The 27,790-nt window shown below is 36.6% G+C and overlaps 1 protein-coding gene across 4 annotated transcripts; it reads left to right on the forward strand.

Moving 5' to 3' along the window:
* Positions 1-399: 399 nt before the first annotated feature.
* Positions 400-10,338, forward strand: LOC127241420 (dihydrofolate synthetase). 4 transcript variants are annotated; one of them, XR_007836524.1, is made up of 11 exons: positions 400-610; positions 888-1,276; positions 1,359-1,456; positions 2,092-2,242; positions 2,342-2,404; positions 2,479-2,640; positions 2,777-2,968; positions 3,088-3,187; positions 3,645-3,776; positions 4,304-4,875; positions 8,972-9,071. XR_007836524.1 is itself a non-coding variant. In XM_051260458.1 (11 exons), the coding sequence occupies exons 2-11, from the start codon at positions 992-994 to the stop codon at positions 10,183-10,185; spliced, it is 1,653 nt and encodes a 550-aa protein (XP_051116415.1). In that variant the 5' UTR covers positions 400-610; positions 888-991; the 3' UTR covers positions 10,186-10,338. The 4 variants fall into 4 exon arrangements, 3 of the variants coding, with proteins under 3 accessions (XP_051116415.1, XP_051116416.1, XP_051116417.1); XM_051260458.1 differs by lacking the exon at positions 4,304-4,875 and adding an exon at positions 9,848-10,338 and having other exon boundaries at positions 8,972-9,103; XM_051260459.1 differs by lacking the exon at positions 4,304-4,875 and adding an exon at positions 9,848-10,338 and having other exon boundaries at positions 939-1,276; positions 8,972-9,103.
* The last annotated feature ends 17,452 nt before the right edge of the window (positions 10,339-27,790 follow it).

A 27,790-nucleotide genomic window follows, 5' to 3' on the forward strand; every position in this document is an offset into this window, starting at 1 on the left:
ATTTCTATCCAATTCTCTCATGTCAAAAAATTTTCTTTTCAATAATCTAACAAAACAAACACACCCAAAGATATACTGATTTCGTTCGACTCTAAAAGTCTCATTTAATTTTTTTTGTTGATTTTTGAATATGAATTATTATATCAAAATACAATACAAATTAAAAAAAAATTACCAAAATACTTCATAGTATCTTATAATACTAAAATGATATTTATAAAAAAAAATTATATAAATATAAAAATATTTTTAATTCAAATATATGCAAAATATAAATGTAACCTACTAAGAAAATTGAACATCCTACCCACCCCGTGTAACAAACAGTAAGAAGTACCTAGTATTTCTTACATAAAGTTAGCAACCTACCGCCGCTGTAACAAATAGGAAGAAGTACCTAGTCACTTTAAACCCTTCCTCCCCACTGCCCGAACGTCAAACCACACAAATTAAGAAAAATTTCATTTTGAATCAAGATGAGGCTCAATTTGGAATTGAATTTCAATCCCAATCATCTATGGATCGAATTTTACACGAATCCATTCCATTACTGGGTACAAATACCAAAATGATTCATCTTCGCCAAGATTAGACTCTCTCCTCAACTTGCGTAAGTATCCCCTGCCATTCTCATTTCATTTTCGTCGCCATTTTTTTATGCAATGATATCTATCTTGTTATTCGTCTACAAGCGGAGCGATATTTGCATTTGGTTTAAGCAAAAATTGGCAATGGGTTCTGTTGGCGGCCATTTTCATTGTTAGGCAAATTGGGGGGTTTTGTCATCTCGCACCCAATCTGTTCGACGAATTGCCCATTAAGTTTTGTCAATTGTTTGTTTTGGTAATATTAATTAAAAACTGTTTATATTTCTTTTTGGTTGGCAGAACATGCCTGTGTTACAACACTTCAATGCTGCTGCTATTCTCAAATTTCAGTCATACTCATACATGCCTGGATTCACCTCTCACCCGTGATCACTGACCCGAAGATGAATAAAATTACCCGCCGGTTACCTGCTCTTCTGCTCAATTGGGGAAATGATCTTGCTTTTGTCAATTTAAGAACATCCGTCAGAGTCCCGCTTCGCCTCTTCTCCTCTGGGTTACCAGAGAGACTGGAAATGGCGGAGTTCACTGAATACATGGAAAAACTGAAAAATTACGAAAAAATCGGTGTGCCAAAGGGTGCCGGCACTGATTCCAGCGTCGGGTTCGATTTAGATAGGATGAGGAGGTTGCTGTACCACCTGGGCAATCCTCATTACAAATTCAAGGTTGGATTTATTTTCAATTCGTTTATTGTTACCATCTGCTGGAATTTATTAAATTTTTTAAGCAGACAATGATTACTTTTAGGCAGTACACATTGCTGGTACAAAAGGGAAGGGATCAACTGCTGCATTTCTCTCCAGCATTTTGCGTGCTGAAGGTTATTCTGTCGGTTGCTATTCCAGGTATTAGATACGAAACTAGCTAGTTTTCTTTCTTCATACTTTTGACTTTTTTTTTTTTTTCTAAATTGCATAAAATCCACCTCCGGTTTCATAAAATTGCACTAAATCCCCGTACGTCAAACTCCTTCGTGGTTTCATAAACTTTGCGTCTAACCCCTCAGTGGTCCTTATTTAACGATATTTGACCTACATGCGCTCAAATTGCGAATAAATTTTAGAATCTCAATTTCTAAACACCTAAAATTACAAATATATTTATTTTTTTATATATTTAGCCTAAAAAAATAGTAAAAATAAACTCTTAAAAGCTGAGAAAAATAACTATTTTTGAGTATATTTATTATTTTTTTAGGGTAAATATAGAAAAAATAAATATATTTGTAATTTTAGGGGTTTATAAATTGAGATTTTAAAATTTATTCGCAATTTGAGCGCATTGCATTGAATAAGGACCACTGAGGAGGTTAGACGCAAAGTTTATGAAACCACGAGGGAGTTTGACGCAGTCTTAGAAGTACGGGGGATTTGGTGCAATTTACAGGTGGATTTTGTGCAATTTAGCCTTCCTTTTTTTTTTTTTTTTTTTTTTTTTACATTAAACCATAAACCAAGGCTTCAATTTTTCTTTCTCCTAGTCCGCATATACGAACGATTAGAGAGCGTATTTCTTTGGGAACAACTGGAGAGCCGGTGTCAGCAGCAGTGTTGAATTCTCATTTCCACAAAATAAAGGAGTATCTGGACAAGGCAGTTGAACTTGAAAAGGGACAGCTCAGTCAGTTTGAGGTTATAATTTGAGTGTTTCATATGAATCTATTGGTGACTTAGTGGTGATGGTCTTCATTGATTTATTTGATGTTTTATGGCTGTTTTTTTGGAACCAAGGTTTTCACTGCTGTAGCATTCAGTTTATTTGCAGAAGAAAAGGTTGACTTTGGAGTGATTGAGGTACATTACCCCCTTTAAGCTTCAAACTGGATTTTATGCCTCTTAGTGAATCTGTCCTTTGAAATAATATTCAGGCTGGATTAGGTGGAGCACGGGATGCGACGAATGTGATCACCGCTTCTGATCTGGCAGTTTCAGTTATTACAAATGTAGGTGCAGAGCATCTAGCTGCACTAGGGGGATCTTTAGAGAATATTGCAGCAGCTAAATCAGGAATTATCAAAAAAGGACGTCCAGTTAGGTGGTTCTTGATGCACGTTTCTGTATATTCAATATTCCGAAAAAAGCAATCAAAGTACCCATATATGCATATATTATGGTTGGGTGATGAATTCGAATGTGCTATTCTGATTGATTAGTGAAACTTTTCAGCTGGTTATAGGTGGGCCATTCATTCCACACATTGAGCATATTATTCGTGATAGAGCATTATCTTTGTGTTCACCTGTGGTATCTGCATCTGATCCTGGAAATAGAAGTGTTGTCAAAGGCTTTTCTAGATCAGGTGAAGTTCCCTGCCAATTATGTGACATTCAGATCTCAATCGACAGAGACATTCATTTGGTATGTGCTTGAATTGTCTTGATCTAATGTCTCTATGTATGCTGAGTTACACCAGCTATTTGGACTCCAATTTTTGTTAAGTGTCACTAGTATTTTAACGTGGCGTTTTTGTATACCAGTTCATTGAATTATTCGATGTACAATTACGATTGCTTGGGGCTCATCAACTTCAGAATGCTGCCACTGCTACTTGTGCTGCACTCTGCTTACGTGACCAAGGTAGTTATGGAACTGTGTTGGTTGGCCATGGTTGTCAGTTTAGTGGCTTTTCCTGTTAGTATGTTGATTAATGAACAAAGTGGTATAGCATAGAATATGGTTACATGCATAAACGGGGCTGTCGTATTGGGGTCCTGTCCAGTTGGAGCTGACGGGCAATTGTTTAAAGTGTTGCTTACTGTTTCTCCCCAATATGATGCTTCTTTTATGATTGATTGAAAAGCTTCTTGTATTAGATTATGACATTATAAGCACAACACAGTATCTATCTCACACCATTTTCCTGAACTAACTGATGCTAACAGTTACATCATATGGCTATCATGTTGCAGCTTGATTGAATTATTTTAGTCATATACTTATCTCTAACAGCTTTACTGTGTAGTGCATTCAGCACATTTAGCAATTTTTTCTTATCTTGATATTATCCTTTATCCTCAAAATATTTTATTGTCAGGATGGAAGGTGTCAGATGCATCTATTTATGCTGGTCTAGAGCTTGCTTATTTGCTTGGTAGGAGCCAATTTTTGACAAACAAGGAAGCTGAAATGCTAGGAGTTCGAGGAGCAACTATACTGCTTGATGGAGGTAAATATTTTCCTTTCATGCTCTATCTCTAGGTTAGCAAAATTTGTAGATGCTTTTTGAAGGTTTGTGGGAAGAAGTTATCTATCTAAAATGTTGAAATATAATTCAAGTATAAAATCTTTCATGGGATTTGGCCTAATTTATAAACCACCAAAAATATCTGCACAATTTGGGTCTCTTTTATGGTATATAGTTCAGTTTTCTATATCATTTCATCCAACGTAGTATATTGTTTTCATCGTACTGTTTCATGAAAAATATTACTATGTATTAATTGTTTTAATAGAACACTAATAGCATATAAAACTCAAATCTATTGGGTTTGTTAAGTGTAGGCTTCTTTAGGTATTTAACCCTAATGGGCTTAAGAGTTTGGGCCCAATTGTTATTAACTAATAAGAAAAGCTTTTTGGTTGCCCCCGTGGACGTAGGTCGATAACCTTTATCAGCCGAACCACGTAATCCTTTGTGTTCTACTTTCTTGTTTGTGTGCATGTGTGAGAGTTAATCCTAACAAGTGATATCAGAGCAAGGTTGTTCACACGAGTCACTTGTTCAAGAACAGCATAACAGACCGCAATCAGAGCAGGACACGTCAGACGCATCAGAGTTGTCAGATCCGTCAGCCGTCAGTCATCAGACCCATCAGCCGTCAGTCCCATCAGATCCGTCAGTCCCATCAGTGCGTCAGATCCCTGGGGAGCGTCGCCCAGTCTACTACGCAGCCCTGATCGCCGACAGCATGCTGTAGATCCGATCCGACGCATCCCGCAAATTGCAGAATTTGTATTTGCATGATTAAATCATGTCTGAGGACGAAAAAACCAAGATTGATAAGTTCGATGGAAAAGATTTCGGTTGGTGGAAGGTGCAAGTCGAGGATTTGCTTTGCTAAGAGGATCTGGATTTGCCTTTGACCGGAAGACAACCTGAGAAGACGAGCGATGATGAATGGACAATCCTTAACAAGAAAGCCCTGTCAGCAATCAAATCTACGCTAGCAAAAAACGTTGGACTCACCATTCTGAAGGAGACTATCGCATATGGGTTGATGAAGACGTTGACAAACATGTACGAGAAGCCATCGGCTTCCAACAAGGTATTTTTTATAAGACAATTGGTGAATACGAGAATGAAAGAAGGTGCGTCTGTTACATCGCATATAAACGAATTCAATACTGTAATATCCCGGTTGTTGTCGGTGAATATTAAGTTTGACGATGAAGTTCAGGCTTTGCTCTTGTTATCCTCATTACCTGAAAGTTGGTCAGGAACAGTCACAGCCGTTAGTAGTTCAGCAGGAAATTCTAAACTCACTTTTGATGACATTCGTGACTTGATCATTGAAGAGGATATACAAAGCGAAACTCGGGTGAAACTTCAAGCGCCCTGTTGAGCACGGAAAGAGAGGCAGAAAGAAAAAAAAAGAGAGGTGAATGCCATTACAGATAGCTCAGACGATGCACTCATTTGCTGTGTTGAGAATTCAACTGAGTCGTGAATTATGGATTCTGATGCATCATTCCATGCTATTTTTAGCACGAAGACGATGAATCTACGGACAGGTAACTTTGGTAAAGTTTGTTTGGCTAATAACGATTCTCTTGACATCGCAGGGATGGGTGACATAGATCTAAAGACTCCTTCAGACACGATCTGGACGTTGAAGGACGTTAGGGTAATCCCTAATCTTAAGAAAATGCTCATCTCCATTGGGCAGCCGGATGATTAGGGATATAATGTCACGTTTGGAGGAGGGCAATGGAGAGTCGTCAAAGGCAATCTCGTCGTAATTATGAGAGGCAAGAAAAGAGGTACTCTATACATGGCCGATGTCTCTAAAAATGAAGCGAATGCGGTAACCAACAAGCAAAGTCAGTCTGTTTTGTGGCTTTAACGACTTGGCTACATGAGGACAAAATGAATGAAAATGCTTGTCGCAAGAGGAAAACTTCCAGATTTAAAGAAGGTGGATTCCGAGTTTTGTGAGACCTGTGTGCTTGGCAAAAAAAAAGAATGTTTCTTTTGCAAAGACGGGGCAGACACTGAAAGCTCAGAAGTTGGAATTGATTCACTCTGATGTCTATGGACCAACACCAGTCTCTTTGGTGGATCAAATTACTATGTAACGTTCATCGATGATTCAACACGAAAGATATGGGTCTATTTTCTTAAAAACAAGTCTGAAGTTTTCAATACTTTTAAGAAATGGAAGACTGCTGTTGAATTAGAAACTAACCTGAAGGTGAAGTGCTTGAAATCGGATAATGGAGGTTAATACATCAGCACAGAGTTCACCGAGTATTGTGCTGAACACGAGATCCGGATGATCAAGACTGTCCCAGGCACTCCTCAGTAGAACGGAGTGGCAGAACGGATGAATAGAACACTGAATGGAGGGCTAGAAGCATGAGATTGAATGCTAGACTTCCAAAGGCGTTTTGGGCCGATGCAGTTAACACTGCTGCCTATCTTATCAACCGAAGATCATCAGTGCCATTGGGTTTAAGATACCCGAAAAAGAGTGGAAGGGAAAGCAGTAAAGTATGAACACTTGAGAGTGTTTGGATGCAGTGCCTATGATCTGACAAGAGAGGTGACAAGTTAGATGCCAAAGTCAGAAAATACACCTTCATCAGATACGGAGGAGACAAGATGGGCTATCGGCTATGGGACTTCGAAAGTAAAAAGGTTGTCAGAAGCAAGCATGCCCCATTCAATGAGGCAGAATTTTACAAAGACAGAAGCACAGAAAGTCCGAAAGTTGCGAAAGAACAGGTTGAGTTCGACAGTGATGCTATCGGAACCAGAGACTCTGTGGGTTCTCAAGATAGCGGGAGTCAGGAGAATGAATCCAATACTGACGAGTTTGAAGGCAATCAAGGGGACTTTGTTGACAGTGAAATTTTGGAGGAGTAAGGTCCTCCCCATTCACCAGTGCAGCCGCAGCCAACCGAGTCCAATGGGTTAGGAGATCCACTAGAGTTACCAAACCTCCAGCGAGATATGATCTTAGTGTAAACTATCTTCTTTTGACTAAAAATGGTGATAAAGAAAGTTATCATGAAGCAGTTAAGCAGAATGATTCGATTAAGTGGGAGCAGGCCATGAAAGAAGAGATGAGTTCCTTGCACAAAAACAAGACATGGATTTTGACTAAACTTCCTTCTGACAAGGAGGCGCTTCAAAATAAATGGGTATTCAAAATCAAGGAAGAACCAGATGGGTTGAAAAGGTACAAAGCTCGCTTAGTTTTTAAAGGATTTCAGCAGAAAAATGGAGTAGACTACACTGAAATCTTCTCTCCAGTAGTAAGGATGACCACTATCAGATTGGTTCTCATAATTGTAGCTGCAGAGGGCTTACATCTAGAGCAGCTGGATGTTAAGACAACATTTCTACATGGTGATCTCGATGAGAATATCTACATGGTACAACCTGAGAGGTTTCAGGTTGCTGGCAAGGAGAATTGGGTCTGCAAGCTGAAGAAGAGCTTATATGGTCTATAATAAGCCCCCAGGCAATGGAACTTGAAGTTCGAAAACTTCATGGTGAGAATGGGGTACAAGAGATGCGAAATGGACCATTGCTGCTATGTGAAGAAGTTTAAGGATTCCTACATCATTCTACTTCTCTATATGGATGATATGTTGATAGCTGGTGCAGACATGACATAAATCAATAAGTTAAAGCAACATATATCTGAGGCATTCGAGATGAAAGACTTAGGTCCAGCCAAACAGATACTTGGGATTAGTATAATCAGAAATAAGGATGGCACTTTGATACTATCTCAGGAGAAGTATATCGGGAAAGTGTTAGAGAAGTTCAACATGAATAGTGAGAAGACTAAGCCGAGAAACACACCTTTGGAAAGCCACTTCAAGTATACAAAAGATCAGTCTCCGAGAACAGACAAAGAAAAGGCAGATATGGCTAAAGTCCCTTATGTATCTGCAGTTGGTAGCCTCATGTATGCAATGGTGTGTACGAGACCAGACATTGCTCATGCAGTCGGGGTTGTTAGTCGCTACATGTCAAATCCGGGGAGAGAACATTGGGAAGCCGTCAAGTGGATACTAAGGTATTTAAAGGGTACTTCCAAGATGAAGTTATGTTTCAGAGGCAAAGATGCGATTCTCAGAGGGTATTCAGATGCTGATCCGGCTGGATGCAAAGAGACATTTAAGAGCACTACAGGGTACATCTTCACAGTGGGAGGAACTGCAGTTAGCTGGATGTCTAAACTTCATAAAAGTGTGGCGCTTTCGACAACAGAACTTGAGTATATGGCAGTTTCTGAGGCCAACAAAGAGTTAGTTTGGCTAAAGAACTTTCTCCTGAGTTGGATCAAAGGCAGGCGGATTATTCACTACATTGTGACAATGAGAGTGCAGTAAAACTTGTCAAGAACCCGGTTTATCATGGAAAAACGAAGCATATTGGGATGCGATATCACTTTATCAGATGATTGATAAGTGAAGGGACGATAAAGTTGAAAAACATCTCAAGTGCTATGAATCTAGCAAATATGTTCACAAAGACTGTGACGCTGGACAAGCTGAAGTTATGCATGACTTCAGCTGGTCTTCATGAGATATGATGAGAAGACCGGGGCAATCAAGTGAAGCTGAGGATTTTACGGAAGTACAATTGAGCGCAAATGTTTCGAAGCCTTCAAGTGGGAGATTATTAAGTGTAGGCTTCTTTAGGTATTTAACCCTAATGGGCTTAAGAGTTTGGGCCCAATTGTTATTAACTCTAAACTTAGTCTATAAATACTCCTCTTGTACTTGTAAAAATATAGTCGCCTCATATTACAGTAATAAGAAAAACTTCTTGGTTGCCCCCGTGGACGTAGGTCGATAAACTTTATTGGCCGAACCACGTAATCCTTTGTGTTCTACTTTCTTGTTTGTGTGTGTGTGAGAGAGTTAATCCTAACAGGGTTGGCATTTTTAAGTTTATTCTTCTTTTTTGTGTAAACGACATACATTCTAGTATATTTCCAATCTATCCCATATGGTACTCTGCTGATCGAGCTCAATTTTAGCCTCTGTATTTTATTTCCCCAAATCATAAATCACATCTGTAGGGTTTTCATGGTTTGTGTTTTGCAAGTACTCTTTTATGCTAATTGTTTGTATATTATAGCAAGCTGAATGACCAATTTTTGCTAATGTTTTACATTGCAGCCCATACCAAGGAATCTGCCCAAGTTTTAGTGAACATGATTACAATGGCATTTCCTAATGCAAGATTGGTTCTTGTGGTTGCCATGGCAATTGACAAAGATCATTTTGGTTTTGCAGAAGTTCTTCTTTCAGGTTAACCATCTATATTGACTTATCATTGCATTATTGCTCTATAATGAATTGGTTTTTATGGAATGGGCTGTGTTCAAAACTTCTTCTCATAAAGGTCTTTATCTTAGAGCATATACAATAGTCGGGTTCAAAAGAGCCTCCAGTTGGTGATGTGTCATGATGTCAAATCAAATTCAATCGACTCCAAAATAAAACACACAGTGGTTTTAAAAAATTTTCTTCTGCTCTCACATCTTGGATGCAGCTTCGATGGTGCCTCACCTCCAGTAGGCACCATGCTGCCACATATTTTTACCCTCTAAAATTAAATTGTTGTGTATACTTTTTTGAGAAAAAAAGACCTCTTACGAAATAGCTGACCATCTAAACACATCCCACTGCATATGCTCTTATATTACCTTAATATTAGGTTTCTGGAGTAAACCTGTACCTCTTTGTGAAGGATAATTGCCCTTTCCCATGAGAAATAGATGGTTGTGGTTTCAGTCACAGAACTTTGGCCTCCATAGTAGCCAATTTAAGGCTATCAACTAATCATAGGTAGGCAGGATGAAAACTAAATGAAAGGCCTTTTTGGTGAGGAGATGCAACAAGAAACGCTTTGTAAGGCAGCATATGCAGCACCCGCATAACATATTCTTATAGTTTATTTGGGTTATTTTTTTTATTTTCTAATTTTCTTATTTAATGTTTCACATGCAATCCTGCCACCTAGTTTAAAAAAAAACCCACTCTCCTTTGCAGCTGGATGTCTGGATGCTGTGTGTTTCACTGAAGTTGATATTGCTGGAGATAGATACCGAACGACTTCCTCATCTCTTTTGAAAGATACTTGGATACAAGCATGTTCTGTGACAGGTGCTGATTTTCTCGACTGCAAAGTGGAAAAGTATGACTTGACCGAGGATCAGGAAGAAATAATGGGAAATCAGTCTATTTTATTCATGGAGGGATCTTTAATGGCTTCTATGAAATTTGGAAACAAAATCCTTTGTGCAAAACAGGGAGCCAAACAGGGGATACTAGTTTTCACTGGATCTTTACATATAGTTTCGGCTATTTTAGGCTCCATCAATGGGTAGGTTAGAGGTTGTTATTTACTTTTTCTCAGTTCATTGGATGTATAATTTTAAATTAATTAATTAGTCATGCGATGGTAACCTTGCGGCTACTTATATTGAATGCTCGACCTGAGGCTGTAAAAGATTTATTTTACAATGGAAAATTCTGTTAAATGTCACGTGTCATGCAGACTTCTTGTTACGTTGAAAATAAGTTAATGTATAAAGACTTGAAAAGAAGCTAAGGTTTAAAGACCTTGCCGTTAATTTCAAGTAAAATTAATTGTAGTTTCTGTTGCTCTGATAATGGGGTCCGTTTCTGACTTTTTCATGAGTTACTATTTACCGTAAAAAGGCACGGAAGGAATGTAAGAAATGTTTTGACCCAAAAACATGATTTTTTTTCGAAAAATACTTGAACATGATTGATTAAAATCAAACATAAACATAAAGATTCATTTATAATCTTCTTTAGTTTGACTAAAGAAAGTGAATCAGGGCTCAAGTCGCTAAATCATCAACAAACAAGTCCATAGCGATACAAAAACATAAACTAACAAAAAAAAATATGACAATTACAAACTCTAAGGCCCATAGATTCTAAACATCAGAGCAAACATCACACATAAGCATGAAAAGGAAAGGCACACCAACAACAATTAAGAGAACAGTTACAATCTCCAAGTCACTGGCGAAGCAACGACCGTTCATAGGCATCACAAGGGACAAAGACAAAGAATGAAAGAAAAAAACAAGAAGATCTCTATAAAGGGATGAGATAAAAAGGTGCGAGAGAGAAAGGTTTAGAGAGAGAGTGAGGTGTGAGGAGTGACAATGAGCGACGGCGAGTGAAGTGGTATGTATATATAGGTAGGCCAGCTAAAAAATAGATGGCTAAGATCATAACCCTCGATCGGACAATCCACATTCAATCTTGTGTGGATTAGGCAAACTAGTGTGCGCTACTTATTTTGGATTAAGCTTTTAATGTTTTGGATTTTTTATTCACATATTGGGCCTCAATTTCAATCATGCGCACCAAAACTCAACATATATAGTCGAAAATTTAAATTTGTATTAGTGTTTACAAATTTAAAACCAGTGTATTAACATATTCATTAACCAAATTCTCCACATACATATAACATAAACATATTAGAAACTCCCAAAAGCGGACAGATAAATGATGAACAAAATTATGAACATTAAAACGTAAAATTGTAAACATAAATATATATATATATAGCTGAATTTATATCTCCTTCTTGCGTATATCTAATACACAAAAAAAATAATAATAACAATTGAAGAATAATTATGATCATATCTTCAAATATAATTTCCAAGGAAAAAAAATATGTTCATCTTAACTGTTCTAGTTTTTCTTAATTACTTTTTTTTTTAAAAAAAAATTAGAATGTTGTTTGTGGTAAAGGAATCTCATTAACTAATAGAGAACGATTAAAAAATATATCATAATTATATAAAAAATAAACAATTAGAAAAAATAGATGTTCAATCGAAGAATGCAAATGATGTTGTTGTGTTGTGAAGTCTAAGCTAATGTACACCCAACACCTCAATTGTTATGCGTTACTTTGCAATGGAGATATCTTTCCATATTTTATATGGATATGGTATTGGATGCTATACATTAAGTCACTTCTTTATTTAAAAGGAAAAGAAATAATATAAAATTACAAACTAACCTATTAAACGATAGAAAACCAGAGAAATACAAATAAAATACAAACCAAATAAAATTAAGAACCGAATGAAAGGGACAAGATCTCATTTCATTGCTACATGACACTTTCCATTTAGTTTCCTAATTTATTAGAAGTATTCTCCCATTTGTTGAAATTTGATTAAACTCATTGTTAATATGTGATTTATTTGATTATTGAAAGAATATCAATTGTCAATATATACACTTTTGTCCCTTTTTTTAAAACTGTGTCTAGTCATTCAACTAGAAACTAATTTAATATATCATCAAAAAAATATATTAATATTTCTTACAATCCATAGCAATAAGTATGTAACAAAAGGTGGTCGGGTTACGAAATGTTTCGTAACAATTTTTTTTTTTTAATTTAATTTGGTCAATATTTTTATTTATTTCTGTATTTTGTTTGTAATAGTTATAAATATAACAAGATTTTATCTTAAATATATTTATTACGTTTGTCAATTCGTAATAAAAAAATAAATTTGACATTTTTTTTTTTAAAAAAACTATTTGAAAACAAATTTCAAATAAGAAAAATCCCCAAAATCTATTTTTGAAAAACAAAATCTCCCGAAATTTTGTTGGGAACACACAAGGAAAGATAGAGAAAAATAAATCGCAAGACACGAGAATTTAATGTAGTTTAGTCTCACAACATACCTACATCTACGATCCCAAAACGAGATAATCCACTAAAATATTTATTACAATTTTTGCACTGATAAAATTGTAAAACTCTCACCACAACAACTCACCGAATTTCAATTTCACTCTCTTTAGTTACTAAAGGAAAAAAGCTTGTTGTCATGTTTTAAACTAGGACCCAAGGGGGTCAATTTATAGGAGTCAATGCCCCCACATTTTTATCACACTTCCTATGTGGGCCATGGGAAGTTACACAAAAAATCCTCTTTCTTCCCATAGTCTCACATATTTCAACAATGTCAGAAAAACAAACTCTCTAATCGATTTTATGATTCTTCATATCATTGCTGCTATCCACATTTACTCGCAAGGCGCATCCATCTATGGACAAGGGCACTATGCAGGTCAATGTCCCAATAAACAAACCGTTGTGATTTTGGAGAATGGCGAATGTGGATATGTTGATGATGGTGAGGGAGATGAGGTAGTAGAGGCTGAAGCAGAGGCTGGAAGTGATGATGACGTTGAAGAAGTGTGCGATGAGGATCCATTAAGTTTAGTAGTCATGAGTGCCTTGACCTCTTTACCGCGCGAAGATAAGGATACGGAACAGCAAGAAAATCTATTCCACTGTCATTGCAAGGTAGCGGGACATACTATATCCATGATAGTGGATTCGGGTAGTTGCACCAATGTTATTAGTTCCTATATGGTCAAGAAGCTGAGTTTGAATACCACTCCACACCCAAAACTATATAACCTACATTGGATGAGTAATGAAGGAGCTGTCTGTGTCGATAGACGAGCCATTGTTACCTTTTCGATTCGTGGTTTTAGCGATGATATCATTTATGATGTGTGTCCCATGATTGCATGCCACCTCATTTTGGGATGACCATGGCAATTTTATAGACGTGTTTTGTGTAACGGATATAAGAATCAAATATCATTCACTAAAGGTTGCAAGAAGCTGAGCATCTCCGCCCTTTCACTCGAGACCGTCCACCGTGATGATGAACATTTACATAGGACTATGCGAGATGTGGTAAAATCAAAAGGGGTTGTTGTTACCATTTCGGAAAAACCTTCTGAGGAAGACAATGGCAAGTTGTTGCTTAGTCTCAAAGAGTTCAACAAAGAAGTTTGCCAAAACAGTAACCAAGATGAGGGAAGTTACTTTTATATTCTCTTACTCAAAGAAGTACTTGTTATTGATGATAATTATTTTTCTCACTCGTCTCCTCCTTTTGTAGACTTGCTTAAGGAGTTTGAGGATGTTTTTCTGGATGATATACCACCTGGATTACCACCATTGCGAGGCATCGAACATCGTGTTGATTTTGCATCGGGTTCATCAATTCGCAATAGGCCAGCTTATAGGTGTAATCCAAAAGAAAGTGAGGAAATTCGGAGACAAGTCCAAGAGCTTCTTGATAAGGGATGGGTTCGAGAATCTTTATCTCCTTGTGTTGTACCTGTTTTACTAGTCCATGGTGTATGTGTGTTGATTGGAGGGCCGTCAATGCAATTACTTTGAAATACCGACATCCAAGCCCTAGATTGGATGATATGCTTGACGAGTTGCATGGAGCACGGTTGTTTACAAAAATTGACCTAAATAGTGGATACCATCAGATTCGTATGCAACTCGAAGATGAGGGGAAAACATCTTTTAAAACAAAGTTTGGATTGTACGAGTGGCTAGTCATGCTATTGGGGTTGACAAACGCGCCCAACACTTTCATGCGATTGATGAACCATGTGTTGAGAGAATTTATTGGAAATTTTGTGGTGGTATACTTTGATGGTATACTTTGATGACATACTTGTTTATAGTACTTGTTTGGAGGACCATCTAGGACATGTTAGGCAAGTTTTTCATGCTTTAAGAAATGCTAAATTGTATAGTACGTTAAAGAAATGAATATTCAAAACTAATGAAATTATTTTCCTTGGCTTTGTTGTAGGTGCAGATGGTCTTAAGGTTGATGAATCTAAGGTTACTGCAATTCGGGAATGGAAAAAATGTACAAATTTGGCCGATGTCTGGAGGTTTCTTGCAACGTGTGGATTCTTTAGGCGATTCGTACCACACATTAGTGTGATAGCAGCCCCATTGACCTCCCTTTTAAAGAAGAATGTTCCATTTAAGTGGGAGGCAAGTCACAAAGCATCCTTTGAGAAGCTTCGGGATAGTTTGACACATGCTCCGGTTTTGGCACTACCGGATTTTGAACGAGCTTTTGAAGTCCAATGTGATGCTAGTGGAGTTGGTATAGGTGTATTACTGTTACAAGAAGGGCGACCGATTGCTTATTATAGTGAGAAGTTCAATGAAGCAGCCCTGAATTACTCGACATACGACAAGGAATTATATGTGGTTGTACAAGCCCTGAGAGTTTGGCAACATTACTTGCTGCCAAAGGAGTTCGTAATTCACACGGATCATGAGACCCTCAAGCATTTACGTGGGCAGCAACAACTCAATCAACATCATGCTCGGTGGGTAAGCTTTACTGAACAATTTCCATATGTGATTAAGTATAAACAAGGGAAGGAGAATGTAGTTGCTGATGCACTCTCTCAGAGGTATGTTTTACTTAATTATACTCGTACACATTTGGTTGGATTTTCATATATTCGTGAGTTGTATGAGAATGATGTAGACTTTGGTGATATATTTAGGAAGGGTGAGAAGCATGGTTTTGATGATTACTATAAACATGATGACTATTTGTTTCATAGTGATAAATTGTGCATTCTTAGATGTAGTATTAGAGATGTTTTGATTGAGGAGAGTCATGGTAGTCATATGCTTGGACATTTTGGTAGACATGCTACATTTGATGTTCTTAGTGTTCACTTTTACTGGCCTCATATGCGTAAACATGTTGATTCTTTTGTTGATGAGTGTCTTGTATGTAGAGTGGCAAAGTGTACTTTAAAGCCCCAGGGTATGTATACTCCTCTTCCTACTCCTGAACGCCCTTGATAGATATTTCTATGGATTTTGTTCTTGGTTTACCTCGGACACCGTGTGCTAAAGACTCAATTTTTATTATGGTTGATAGATTTTTCAAGATGGCTCACTTTATACCCTGTGCGAAAATAACAGATGCTAGTCACGTGGCAAAGCTTTTCTTTCAAGAGGTTGTGAAATTGCATGGGGTTCCAAAAACTATTGTATCAGACAGGATGTAAAGTTCATATCTTATTTCTGGAAAAGTCTTTGGCATGAAATTGGGATGCGCTTACTTTTCTCTACCACGTGTCACCCCCAGACGGATGGCGAAACGGAGGCGGTCAATTGTATCTTAGGTAATCTTCTATGTGCCATGGTACATGATAGTGGTCGAACATGGGATGAATGCCTACCACCCCGTTTGAGGCTGTTTATGGTTTTAATCCTTTAACCTCTATCGATATGTTGCCACTACCTAGTAGCAAGCATTTGAATTTTAGTGGTAGGGATCGAGCTACATCAATCAAGGAATTACATGCCAAGGTACGGGAGAACATTGATAAGGCGGCCGCGACATACGCACGCTATGCCAATCGCGGAAGAAAACGTGTGATATTTCGACCGGGCGAGTGGGTATGGGTACATTTGCGTAGAGAACGCTTTCCGGAGTTGCGGCGTGGGAAACTTTCTCCTCATGGAGTTGGTCCATTTCGTGTGTTGGAGCGCATAAACGATAATGCATACCGCATTGCACTTCCGGAAGACTTGGGTGTGAATGCGACTTTCGACATTGCCGCTTTGAGCCTATTTGATCATGATGAAGATGCTACTAGCCTTGAGGACAAGGCAACCGAAGATGCTACTAGCCTTGAGGACAAGGCAGCCGAAGGGGGAGAGGTTGACACGGCTCCGGATCACCCAAACCCGAATTTAGACGGACCGATTGCAACCCGAACCCGGTCGAAGCTACTTGTTTGCTTGGAGGTTGTGATCATTTGATCTTAATCAAAATGTGTGGTTTAGATTAGCTTGCCACTTAAGATGTGTGGCTTAGATTAATTTGTCATTTAGTATATATAGCCTTGTTTATTTTCTTGATGAACACACAACTTAGATGAGACATTTTTGAGAGGGTTTACCTAGCTTTGGAGAGATTCCGTTGGAGTGATTCCATCCGCCAAGAGGGCAAATCGATTATTTGAGCTTCGGATGCAATTGCGTGAGAGACGGAAGACGCATCGGCAGCCTCGAACAGTCCGTGGATTCTCGAAAGTGCTTGCTCGAGAGGAGTGATTACTTTTGGAATTCGACTTATACTATTTCTATTTCAATTTGTCATTTATAAGTTCCCAAATATATTTGATACTTGCCTTTCGAGTTTGATTCATGGAGATGATCCTAATCCATGTCAAGAAAAGCATGAATCAAACAAAATAAGGCTACTACAAACACATTATAATACACAAAACCAAGAAAATTTCAACTTTAAGAGTTAAAAATATTTTACCAACTTCAAGTACCTCAACTGAGAACTTTATTTCAATGAAATTTAGAAATACAAATTTTTGGTACTCAAAATAGAAAACAATTAGTATAAAACAACATCAAGCTGGACTGAAGAGTATTAATTTGATAAAATCTTGTATAAAAGATTAAAAATTTTGTTTTATATATCATAGCCTATAAAATATGGCTTTACAAAATTTTGTTGCTATGTATTGTACAAGGAAGAAAAAAATTAGTATATACAAACACTGTTAGTGTTCTACGATTATGTACAACTACTTAACCAAAGGAAACTTAAAATAAGTTCAAGAAAAACTTTTAAAGCTGAAAAATCTTTAAGATTTGTTCAAAAAAAAAATTGGATCTTTCTTTTAAAAATTTAAAATACATTGTACAAGATCTATATAAACTAAAATTAAACCACAAACTTTCCATAAAAATGGTTAGACACAAGTTTCATGCAAGATCCTTTCTGATTTGACATCAAAACCCAAATATCTAAAATGAAAAGTCTTTAACTGAATATTTCTTTACGGATCTAAGCAATATCAAGACAAAATAGTATATACAAAAGATTATCTTGAATAAAATACAAATAAGAGAGTCTTATACCACTTGCTATAATTTTAGGATGAAAATTGTTAGTTTTCTTAGTATAAATCTTTCTTAATACTAAAAAAAATCATAATCAAACATTAGATATTATAAAGCATAAAATATATATGTTAACTAAAAAAAATCTACAAATGAGGCTCATCCTCCTAGAATGACCCAAAAACAGACAAACGAAACTTGATAAACTCCCAATCATCCACAAAACAATGTTTCCAACACATATGACCTCTGTCGTCTTTCCCAAAAAAATGATTTAAAAAACCCTTGAAATAAAACCATAATTTCCTCATTTGATTTATGGTGTTATACACAAAAGGATGCAATCAAAAGGAGAAACATTGAAAAATTCTCAACGAAAGATGTACGCAACACCTAGAGTTGGGCATCACTGGATCTCAATAGAATTCCTCCAATTCCACAAAGTCAGGAGTGAAAGAATACTCATTAGAGTACTCTATGCTTCAAGCAACAAATATTACGAAATCTTAAGTCACGAGGAAAAATAGGAGAGAAGAATGAGAGTATAAAGAAAGAGAATAAAATCAAGTATAGAGAAAGTGAGGTTTGTGTGAGTGACGGGAGAGAATTAAAGAATTAATAGTGCAACACAACATGCCCCTATTTATGTGGATGTCCAAGTTCAAAGGATTCAAATTCCTGTGAAACCCATCACTCGAAGTTGAGCTCGTCAGCTTAAGAATTTGTCACTGTATTGACTCGGAAATTATATGTGAAGAATTAATTTAAGAATAATGATTGGAGACTACTTAAATCTCACCTGACATTACTCCAATGGGATTCCCGATAACTGAAATTGTAAGATCAATACTAATTATGAAAGTATAATACAAATATTTATCAAATATGGAATCTTCAACAAACTTACCTTATTATATATATTTTTTATTTTAAGTTTCCATATAATATATTTCCATGTTTAGAATTTTATTATTTTTTGTTGTCTTGTTTAAATTGTTTCCTTGTTTAGACATTCCTTTTAGATTGTTTCCTTTTATTATTTTTACCTTTTATTTTATTTAAGACCTCTATAAAAAGTCTTGGTCAACCATTGTAATGAGACACTTGAATCCTGAAATAAATCTCACTTCAAAATTTTCTATTGTTAAAGCGCCATTTTCTTGCATTTAGATTATCAAATCAGGTTTTTGCAATGATTCAATCGTTTCGGGGCTTCCAATCTTTTGGAATGAGATTTAGTCTATCATTTGTTTTTGCCTCTTTTGGTTATCACTTCAGATCCGAAACTTTTTCTCGTAGTTGGTTATCAGCCGGATTAATTCACATTCTTGGTACTATCATCTATTCCACATTCTATCTTCTTTTTCATTTATATTCTGAATTCATGGATTCTATTGAAATTTGTAACTAATTAGAAAAATATTCTGACAATAATTGTATACGGTCGGACCGTGTCATCTCTATATGCAGGGTTTAAATGAAGCCAAAAGCTCATTTCAAATCTCTAAAGCCAACTGCTTAGATTTAACCACATGATCATTGGCTGGGCCAAGTACATAGGCCATAGGTGTTATGTGGAAGATACACAATTGGTTTTGGATTGAGGCGTATCAAATCAATGGCTAAATAACAACAATATCAAATTTCCATAGTAAGTTGATTTATGCTTGTTTAATTTCAATATTATACATTCAATTTGATTTTTATACAATAAGTTTATTGGAGCAAAAGCAACTTAACTTTTAAATAGTAATGTTAAATTTCACTTTTATATTATAAGCTCGTGTAAATAGGTTCAATTTTATTATGTTGTTGTAAGCTCATGAGACACTTGAGATAATCATGTTATATTTTTTACATGGTAAGTTCACGTGAATAAATCATTTTTTAAATAAGGCATGCTCATGTCATAATTGCTTTCAACTCATCTATTTTCATAATTATTTATTATATTTTCATAATTTTCTATTTGTTATTCTTAGTATTATGATAATTTTATTTCAGTTACTTTCTAGATAATTATAATTTGATATATATATTGTCTTTCTTTCACTTTTAAGACAATCTCTAAAATCATTATCTAACATTAGTAGAATTATCGGTTTAGAAATTCATGATTTTCATCTTCTGCCCAAAACTCACATAGTTGCCAATGCTTTCTATTTTTCTTCCATACTCACAAATCCATTAACTCTGAGAGATATATCTCTTTTATATACACAAACAAATATATCACAAATACATCCCCTACTTCATCTTATACTTTCTTTTTCATAATCCACTTTTCTCTCCATCTTTCATCTCTCTATCATACTTACATACAATCATTTCCTTGCTCTAATTTTCTTTCACTCACCCATGTTACAAATTTTTTCTATAATATTTGATTTTACTTTTTCATGTCCATATATCATATTTTCTCCTTCATATTTTACACTCACAACTATAGTCCATAATCCTATGTGTTCTTTCATTTATTCTCACATATCCATCAATGGTCTTATTTAGCTTCCTTCCACACTCAAAGACCCAAAAATCTCTTTATCTCAATATTTGAAAATCAATAGTAATAGTAAACTAAAACCTTGAGAGATCTAACAATCTTTGCCTATTGAACTTTCAGAAGTTGTACCTGCAGTTGAAGCTCCAAACTTACATTAATCTAGAATTTATCAGCAATCAATTTCTTCTAGATCTGGGTTCAAGTGACTCTATAAAAACCACATTGAAGACCACCTGTATCGATCCCCAACCACTAACATCCTTACATTCAATTGTTGAAGCATCGACACATGAACAACAAAAACCACCTCATATTTTGCTTTAGGCATTATTCAATATTAATTGCGTATTTTGTGGTGGCCTTCAATGTCTTAGAAATCTCCCTCGGTTGATGATTTTGTTGTGCGCTTGGCTACTGAATTATGAGTCCCCTTGGTTGGGGATTAAGTTGGGGCCCTTTTTGTCAAATTAGTTAACCTATAGGTTTTAGATTTTGAGGTGCCTTCAAATTCCAGTTGAAAACACCCAGTGGTTGGGGACCTTGTGCGGATGCTCCTATTTGTCAATTTAGGGATCTGAGTAGTTGGGATGATTCATATAGATGGTCTTGGTTTTGTGTTTCATTGAGTCAACTTGTTCAAAATTTCATAACACCCCATATATCTAGATTGACGTAAGTTTGGAGCTTCAAGTGCAAGTACAACTTCTGAAGAATCAATAGGTGAAGATTACTAGTTCTCTCAAGGTTTTGGCCTCCCATTACTATAGCTTTTCAAACTTTGAGATAAAGATAATTGTCAAGTCTTTGAAAATGGAAGTAAGTTTGCGAAATGAGACAATTGATACATTTATGAGTTTCAATGAAAATCAACGCACAAGATTGTGGATCTCTAGTTTCGAGTATAAAGTATGAAGGAGAAAAGAAGAAGCGTGAATATGAAAAAGTAATATGAAAATATTACAAATAGAATTGATTACCTGGGAGCCCGTAAGCATGAAGTAAAGATGAAAATGAATGAGATAAAGTAAAATATGAAAAGAAGGTGAAACTTGAAGTTCCGGATTGATGTATTTGTGATAAATTTGTTTGATTATATGAAAGAGATACATCACTAAACGATAATAAGTTTGTGAGTATGATATAAAAATAAAAAGAATTGGCAAGTATACAATTTTTGGGAAATAGATGAAAGACAATGAATCTGTAATTAAATTGGTAATTTTATTAATGTTAGATAAAGATTTTTTAGAATAACTTGAAGGTTAAAGAAAGAGAATATATATTGAAATATAATTATTTAGAAAGTAAATGAAAAAATGATTATGACAATGGGTGTGTTGAAAGCAATTATGACATAAATATGCTACATTAATAAAAAAGATTATTTACGTGAACTTGGTACGTAAAATTTATAATTGGATTATCTAAAAACTCCTAAATTTAGGGCGTAATAATAAAATTGAATTCATCCACATGAGCTTGCAATATCAAATTGAAACTCGTGTTACTATTTAGAAGTTATATTAGACCAACTCAAATAAATTTATTGTATAAAAATGAGATTGAAGACATTCATGTGAACTAATTGTATAATAGAAAATTAAAAGTGACTGAACATAAATCAACTCACTATGTAAAATTGAGATTGTCCCACTGAAGTGAGTGTTTTCATGCAGTAATGAATTGGTTAGCTTAAATTTCCTAAATAAAATTTTTATAATACAAAGTTATATTGATAGGATTATTTACAAATCTAACTAAAATGTGCACATTTCAATCAAAGTTATAAGCATACAATGTTGTACAAACGAACATTATAAGAGTTAAGCTCAGTAAAATTGAAATATTATTGTTCCATCCATTTTCATAAGTTGAGCATTTTATGATCCTAAAATTTAAAGTTTAAACCAATATTATCCAACTTCATACATTCCTGCCGCTTGAAAAAATCTCAAGATTTTACAAAAACCTATAACAACTTGATGTTGATTTTATATAATTGACTTACTAGTCAACTGCTACTTCACCCTAAGTTGATGCTCCATATGCAGAACACTATATGATGTTGTAGTTAAACACTTCAAATCAATGAATTCTCATATTGCCAAAAAAAAATTATTCTGAATCACATATCGATTTCTACAAACTTGAGAAACATCATTATCTGAAATCAATTGATAAATAAAATATATCGATAATCTCTTATAGTCCCTCCATCCTAACTCAATGTACCTTTTTATCATTGTTGTATGTTCCACTTAAAAGTATATATTTCTTATTACAGTAGACGTACTTCATATATACCAAAATACCCTTAATTTTCAAAAAAGTATTTATTTTCTTTGTACTTGCAAGGACAAAAATGTAAAATTCATTTTATATACTTCCACTAATCCTTTTAGACACTAGACATATTTTGTCTCGAATTATTGCTTTGCACATTGCCTTAAAAAATGTAGTAGATTTAATTATTATAACACAAATATATATTTAAGAAAAAATGACGAAACTTTGTATGATATATATATTGTTATGAAAGTTTGATGAGGTTCTCATCCCTGCCATTGCTTGCTTGGTACAAACCATCTAGGCACACCACGTATTTGTGGCTTATGAAAAGATATGGATAGTCAACTTATATGTATTTTTCCATAAATTAACCATTGATCTGACTTAAATTGTTTAAATACAGACATGACAAATGTGATTGCTCTAGAGATGAATAATCAAAATAATATCTTATTGTTACTGAAAATAATACAAATTACTATTCCATTAAACTAGAAAGCAATAATATTTTGAAAGAGAATTCTAAGGGTAGACTTGCGTGGTCACGGGTGTATTCTTGTCTTCTTTCATTGTGGCTTTAGCTATCACAGCTTAAGATTATGTTGTGTGCCTAGTTTGCTAGGTTTTTGCCATGGTATTTTATGCATCAAATTAAAACAGTATAGATGGGGTTTTAGATCTTTTCTTAAAATTACTTCTGGATTTTCTTTTTTATTTTTATTATTATGAGAATTGTTTCCATTTTTACTACAAAATCTATTTTTATTTGATTTATAAGGTTATTTACCTATAAAAAGCATCACTACACCAGAATTATACTTATTAATTAGCCTTGCTTATTTGTAAATCAACTTCTTTACTTTTTCAAAAAGTTAATAAAAACATCTAAGTTGATTGTGTCTCTATTTTATTAATAGAAAATTTCACATCATCGTAAGAACTATGGATAGTATTTAACAAGTTTTGGATCCTAAAATTCAGAGGCTCCAAAATCGTTCATTAATTTGTCGGTGTGGGTTCCGGAAATACTTCAGAAAACCAATCCGTCGTCGGGTCCTAAGATCTCATGCAACCAATCAGGTGAACCAAATTAATCTACGGAGAGCAAATAAAACAAATTGCAGGAAAAAACAAAAATACTTAATTCGAATTAAAATGCATAAAATAGATACTAAAAACCATGAAAAAGTAAAGAAATATGCGAGTTGTTCTTCTTGTGCGTGTGCGTTATATGTTTTTACTAGTTTTATTCCTGATATAGTATAACTGCCTTTTCCACTAAAAAAAAGCAGTTTCAATTATTCCTTCCACCACTCCCAACCACCTGGTAATCTCCTTTCAACAGCTCCCAACCACTTCCATTGCCTTTGGACCGGGTTTCATTCGCTCTGAACTTCTTCCATTGCCTCTAGACCGGATCTTCCGCTCTGAACTTCTTCCATTGCCTCTGGACCATATATGCCGCTTACCCCGACTTGCTTTCATCATACTCTAGCTGGTCCACGGGGATGTGTCCACAATGTCGGATACAGAATGACCGTCGCACCTAAAAGCTCAACTTTCAAGGAAGTACAATCATTAATTATTTATCCTCAAACGGGAGTCCTCAACATGCCCCCTCAAGTGCAAGTGGGGGTATGCGGAACTTGCACATGCATATGCCACAAATGGGGACGGTGGGACTCAAACTCAAAACCTAGCCTAGGCTTTGATACCATATGTAATGTGTCCAGAAGCTGACATGCCCGACGCCTAGGCCACGCCCGCTCTGAGGCCCAGACTAGCTGTCCTCTGTGCGCAACACACCCGGGATATACCATATAGTATGAGAGAATCATGAGGAACACGTACTTGCACCAAGACATAAGCCGTCAATCAGCCATACAAGATAGGGGCTCGCACACATGTGACGGACTATGGCTGAGAACCTGGGGCAGGAATGTCAACCCATGACAAAACTCCCCCACTTCAAGTCGCAAACGCCCTCGTGCGACACTACTAAAGTACACCGACTTTAATTCTTGCACCCTCGGTATGCCTCCGGCGTCACTTCATTGACCCTTATCTGCACACCCTCATTCCTTGTGCTCACCAATAGCCAGCGAGATCTTTTCCATAGACAATCCACATGAGACCCACATTCCGCCGCTCATCTCCGAACACCATCTGGGACATCCTTTGTTGCGGTTTGTGCATTCTTCACCTAAAGATCGTCCTTAACGTGGTTTTTTCCTAACGAATAGAGCTCGGCCTTCTTGGTCTTTCGGCAATGTCGAGCGTACTCCCCCACCTTGGTAGCACTCTCCTCTTGAAATGTCCCGTTGCCTTAGGACATGTTCTTCCTTGACGTGCCCGGCAATATCGAGCGCTCTCCCCCCACTCTGGGTGTACTCTCTCTTTGGACTGTCTAGTTCCCTTAGGATATGATGTGTAATGTGTCCGAAAGCTGACACGTCTGGCACCTAGGCCACGCCCGCGCTGAGGCTCAGACCAGTTGTCCTTTGTGCGCAACGCGTCTGGGATATACAATAGAGTATGGTTGAATCATGCAGAACACATACCTGCACCAAGACATATGCCATCAATAAGCCGTACAGGACAGGGGCTCGCACACATGGGACAGACTATGGCCGAGAACCTGGGGCAGGAATGTCAACCCGTGACAAACTCTCTCACTTCAAGTTGAAAACGCCCTCGTGCGCCGCTACTTAAGTGCACTGATGTTATTTCTTGCACCCTCGGTATGCCTCCGGCATCACTCTATTTACACTTTTCTGCATATCCTCACTCTTCGTGCTCACCAACAACAAATGAGATCTTTTGCCGTAGACAACCCATATATGACCCATTCCGCCGCGCATCTATGCACACCATCTAGGACATCCTTTGTTGCGGCTTGTTTGATTTTCGCCTATTTCTTCACAAACAAACTCCCCCACCTTGGTCCATCGGCGACGTTGAGCGTACTCCCCCACCTTAGGAGCATTAATCTCTTGGAATGTCCAGTTACCTTAGGACATGCTCTTCTTTGATGTACCCGGCAACGTCGAGCGTACTCCCCCCACTCTGGGTGCACTCCACTCTGGAATGTCCAGTTTCCTTAGAACATGCTCATCCTTGACGTGCCACCGATATTCTCCTTCCCCCGAGACATGCCCCCTGCTTTGTTCACCACCAGCATCAAGGTCCGTTCTGATACCATATGTAACATGTCCGAAAGCTGCCACGCCCGTGCTGAGGCCTAAACCAGTCGTCCTCTATGCGCAACACGCCTTGGATATACCATACGGTTTGGGAGAATCATGCGGAACACGTACATGCACCAAGACATATGCCATCAATCAGCCATATAGGACAGGGGCTCGCACATATGGGACGGACTATGCCCAAGAACCTGGGGTAAGAATGCCAACCCGTGACAATACATGAAGAGACAGCCTTTCACGTTAAAGGTGATTCATCACAGCAGAAAAATGAACTGAAATATGCAGGGATTAGACGATGTGGAAGAGGTCGATACCATGGGAGGAATGGTCATGGCAGAGGACAAGGAGATGCACACTTCAATGATAGGAGCAATAATCACTGTGGTAATAATTCACAAGGCAATAAAAGTCATGTGCAATGTTATTATTGTAAAAGGTTTGGACACGTACAAGCTGATTGTTGGAAGCGACAAAAACAGGCTTGTTATGCAGAACAACGAAATGATGAACTCAAGTTGTTTATGACCAGCTGAGGTGATACAACCACTTCTAATAATATATGGTTTTTGGATAGTGGTTGTTCTAATCACTTGACATTGATAAAGTCGTTGTTTAAGGAGATTGACGAAACTTACAAGTTACAAGTAAGGCTCGGAGATGATAAACAAATACAAGTTAAGGGCAGAGGCATCGTTGAAGTAATGAATGATCGGGGTAATCTGAAGCTTCTCCATGATATTTATTTTGTTCCTACGTTGACTCAAAATTTATTGAGTGTTAGGCAACTCATTGATAGTGGATATGCCATTTTATTTGACAATTCGTCATGTGTGATTAAGACATAAAAAATCTGGTCAAGTGATTGTCAATATTCAGATGACACCAAATGGATTATTTCCACTTGAGGTGTCCAAAGTTGATAAATGTGTACTTGGTGTCAAAACAGCCTACGAGTCTAAATTGTGGCATTTAAGGTATGGGCATTTAAATGTGAATGGTTTGAAATTATTGAGTCAAAAGGATATGGTTTATGGCTTGCCTAAAATCGAATCCTTGGAGTTATGAGAGGTGTGTTCTTGGCAAACAAACAAAGAGACCTTTTCCAGTAGGAGTTTCTAGACGTGCATCTACTTGTCTTGAGCTTATACATGGAGATTTGGTAGGCCCTATGAAAACAAAATCTCTCGGTCGGAGCAGATTTTTTTTTTGTTAACCATGATTACAGTCAGATGAGCTGGGTTTATTTTCTACAAGCCAAGTCAGAAACATTCGATATGTTCAAAAAATTCAAAGCTCTTGTGGAAAATCAATCCAAAAAATATGTGAAGGTGTTGCGTACAGACAGAGGTGGTGAGTTTGTATCTCACAAGTTTAATAAATTTTTTGATGAGCATGGCATACAAAGAGAATTAACAACCCCATACACTCCAGAGGAAAATGGTGTTGCCGAGCGCAAAAACAGAATAGTCGTGGTGATGGCAAGAAGCCTACTGAAATCAAAAGGACTTCCGGATATGTTTTGGGTTGAGGCAGTAGCGCCAATAGTTTATTTGCTTAATTTATCTCCTACAAAGGCTGTTTTGAACCGCACACCATATGAGGCTTGGAATCGAAGGAAACCGGGAGTAAGCCATTTGAAGGTATTTGGATTGTCAATAATAGCCAAGAAAAATGCATTTTGTTGATTTTTCATCAAGCTTGTTACGATGAGATGCATCAACTAAAGCATAGGCAACATAACCAAAAAATATGCAGTAGAAAAATGAAGCACCTTTGGTTACGTGTTTAGTCTTGGATCTAGTTCGATATGTTGAAGTTCCAAGAAGCAAGAATCTATAGCACTTTCAACGTTGCTGAATATATAGCAGCAACAACATAAGTTTGTTAAGCAATTTGGTTACGTCGTATTCTTGCAGATTTTGCTCAAGTCCAATATGAACCAACTGAGATCTTTTGTGACAATAATGCAGTGATTTCCATGTCGAAGAATCCAACCTACCATGGAAGGACAAAGCACATAGGTATTCGAGTACACGTTATTCGAGATTTTGTGTCAATGAATTTAATAACTTTAAAGTATTGCAGTACCCATGAGCAGGTGGCTGACATCATGACCAAGTCACTTCCTCGAGACAAGCATGTTCACTTCCGGTCGAAGCTTGGTGTTTGCACCTTTAAATCAAGGGGGA

The sequence above is a fragment of the Andrographis paniculata genome, unplaced genomic scaffold (assembly GCF_009805555.1).
Source record: "Andrographis paniculata isolate CXL003 unplaced genomic scaffold, ASM980555v1 Contig82END, whole genome shotgun sequence".
Classification (NCBI taxonomy): domain Eukaryota; kingdom Viridiplantae; phylum Streptophyta; class Magnoliopsida; order Lamiales; family Acanthaceae; genus Andrographis; species Andrographis paniculata.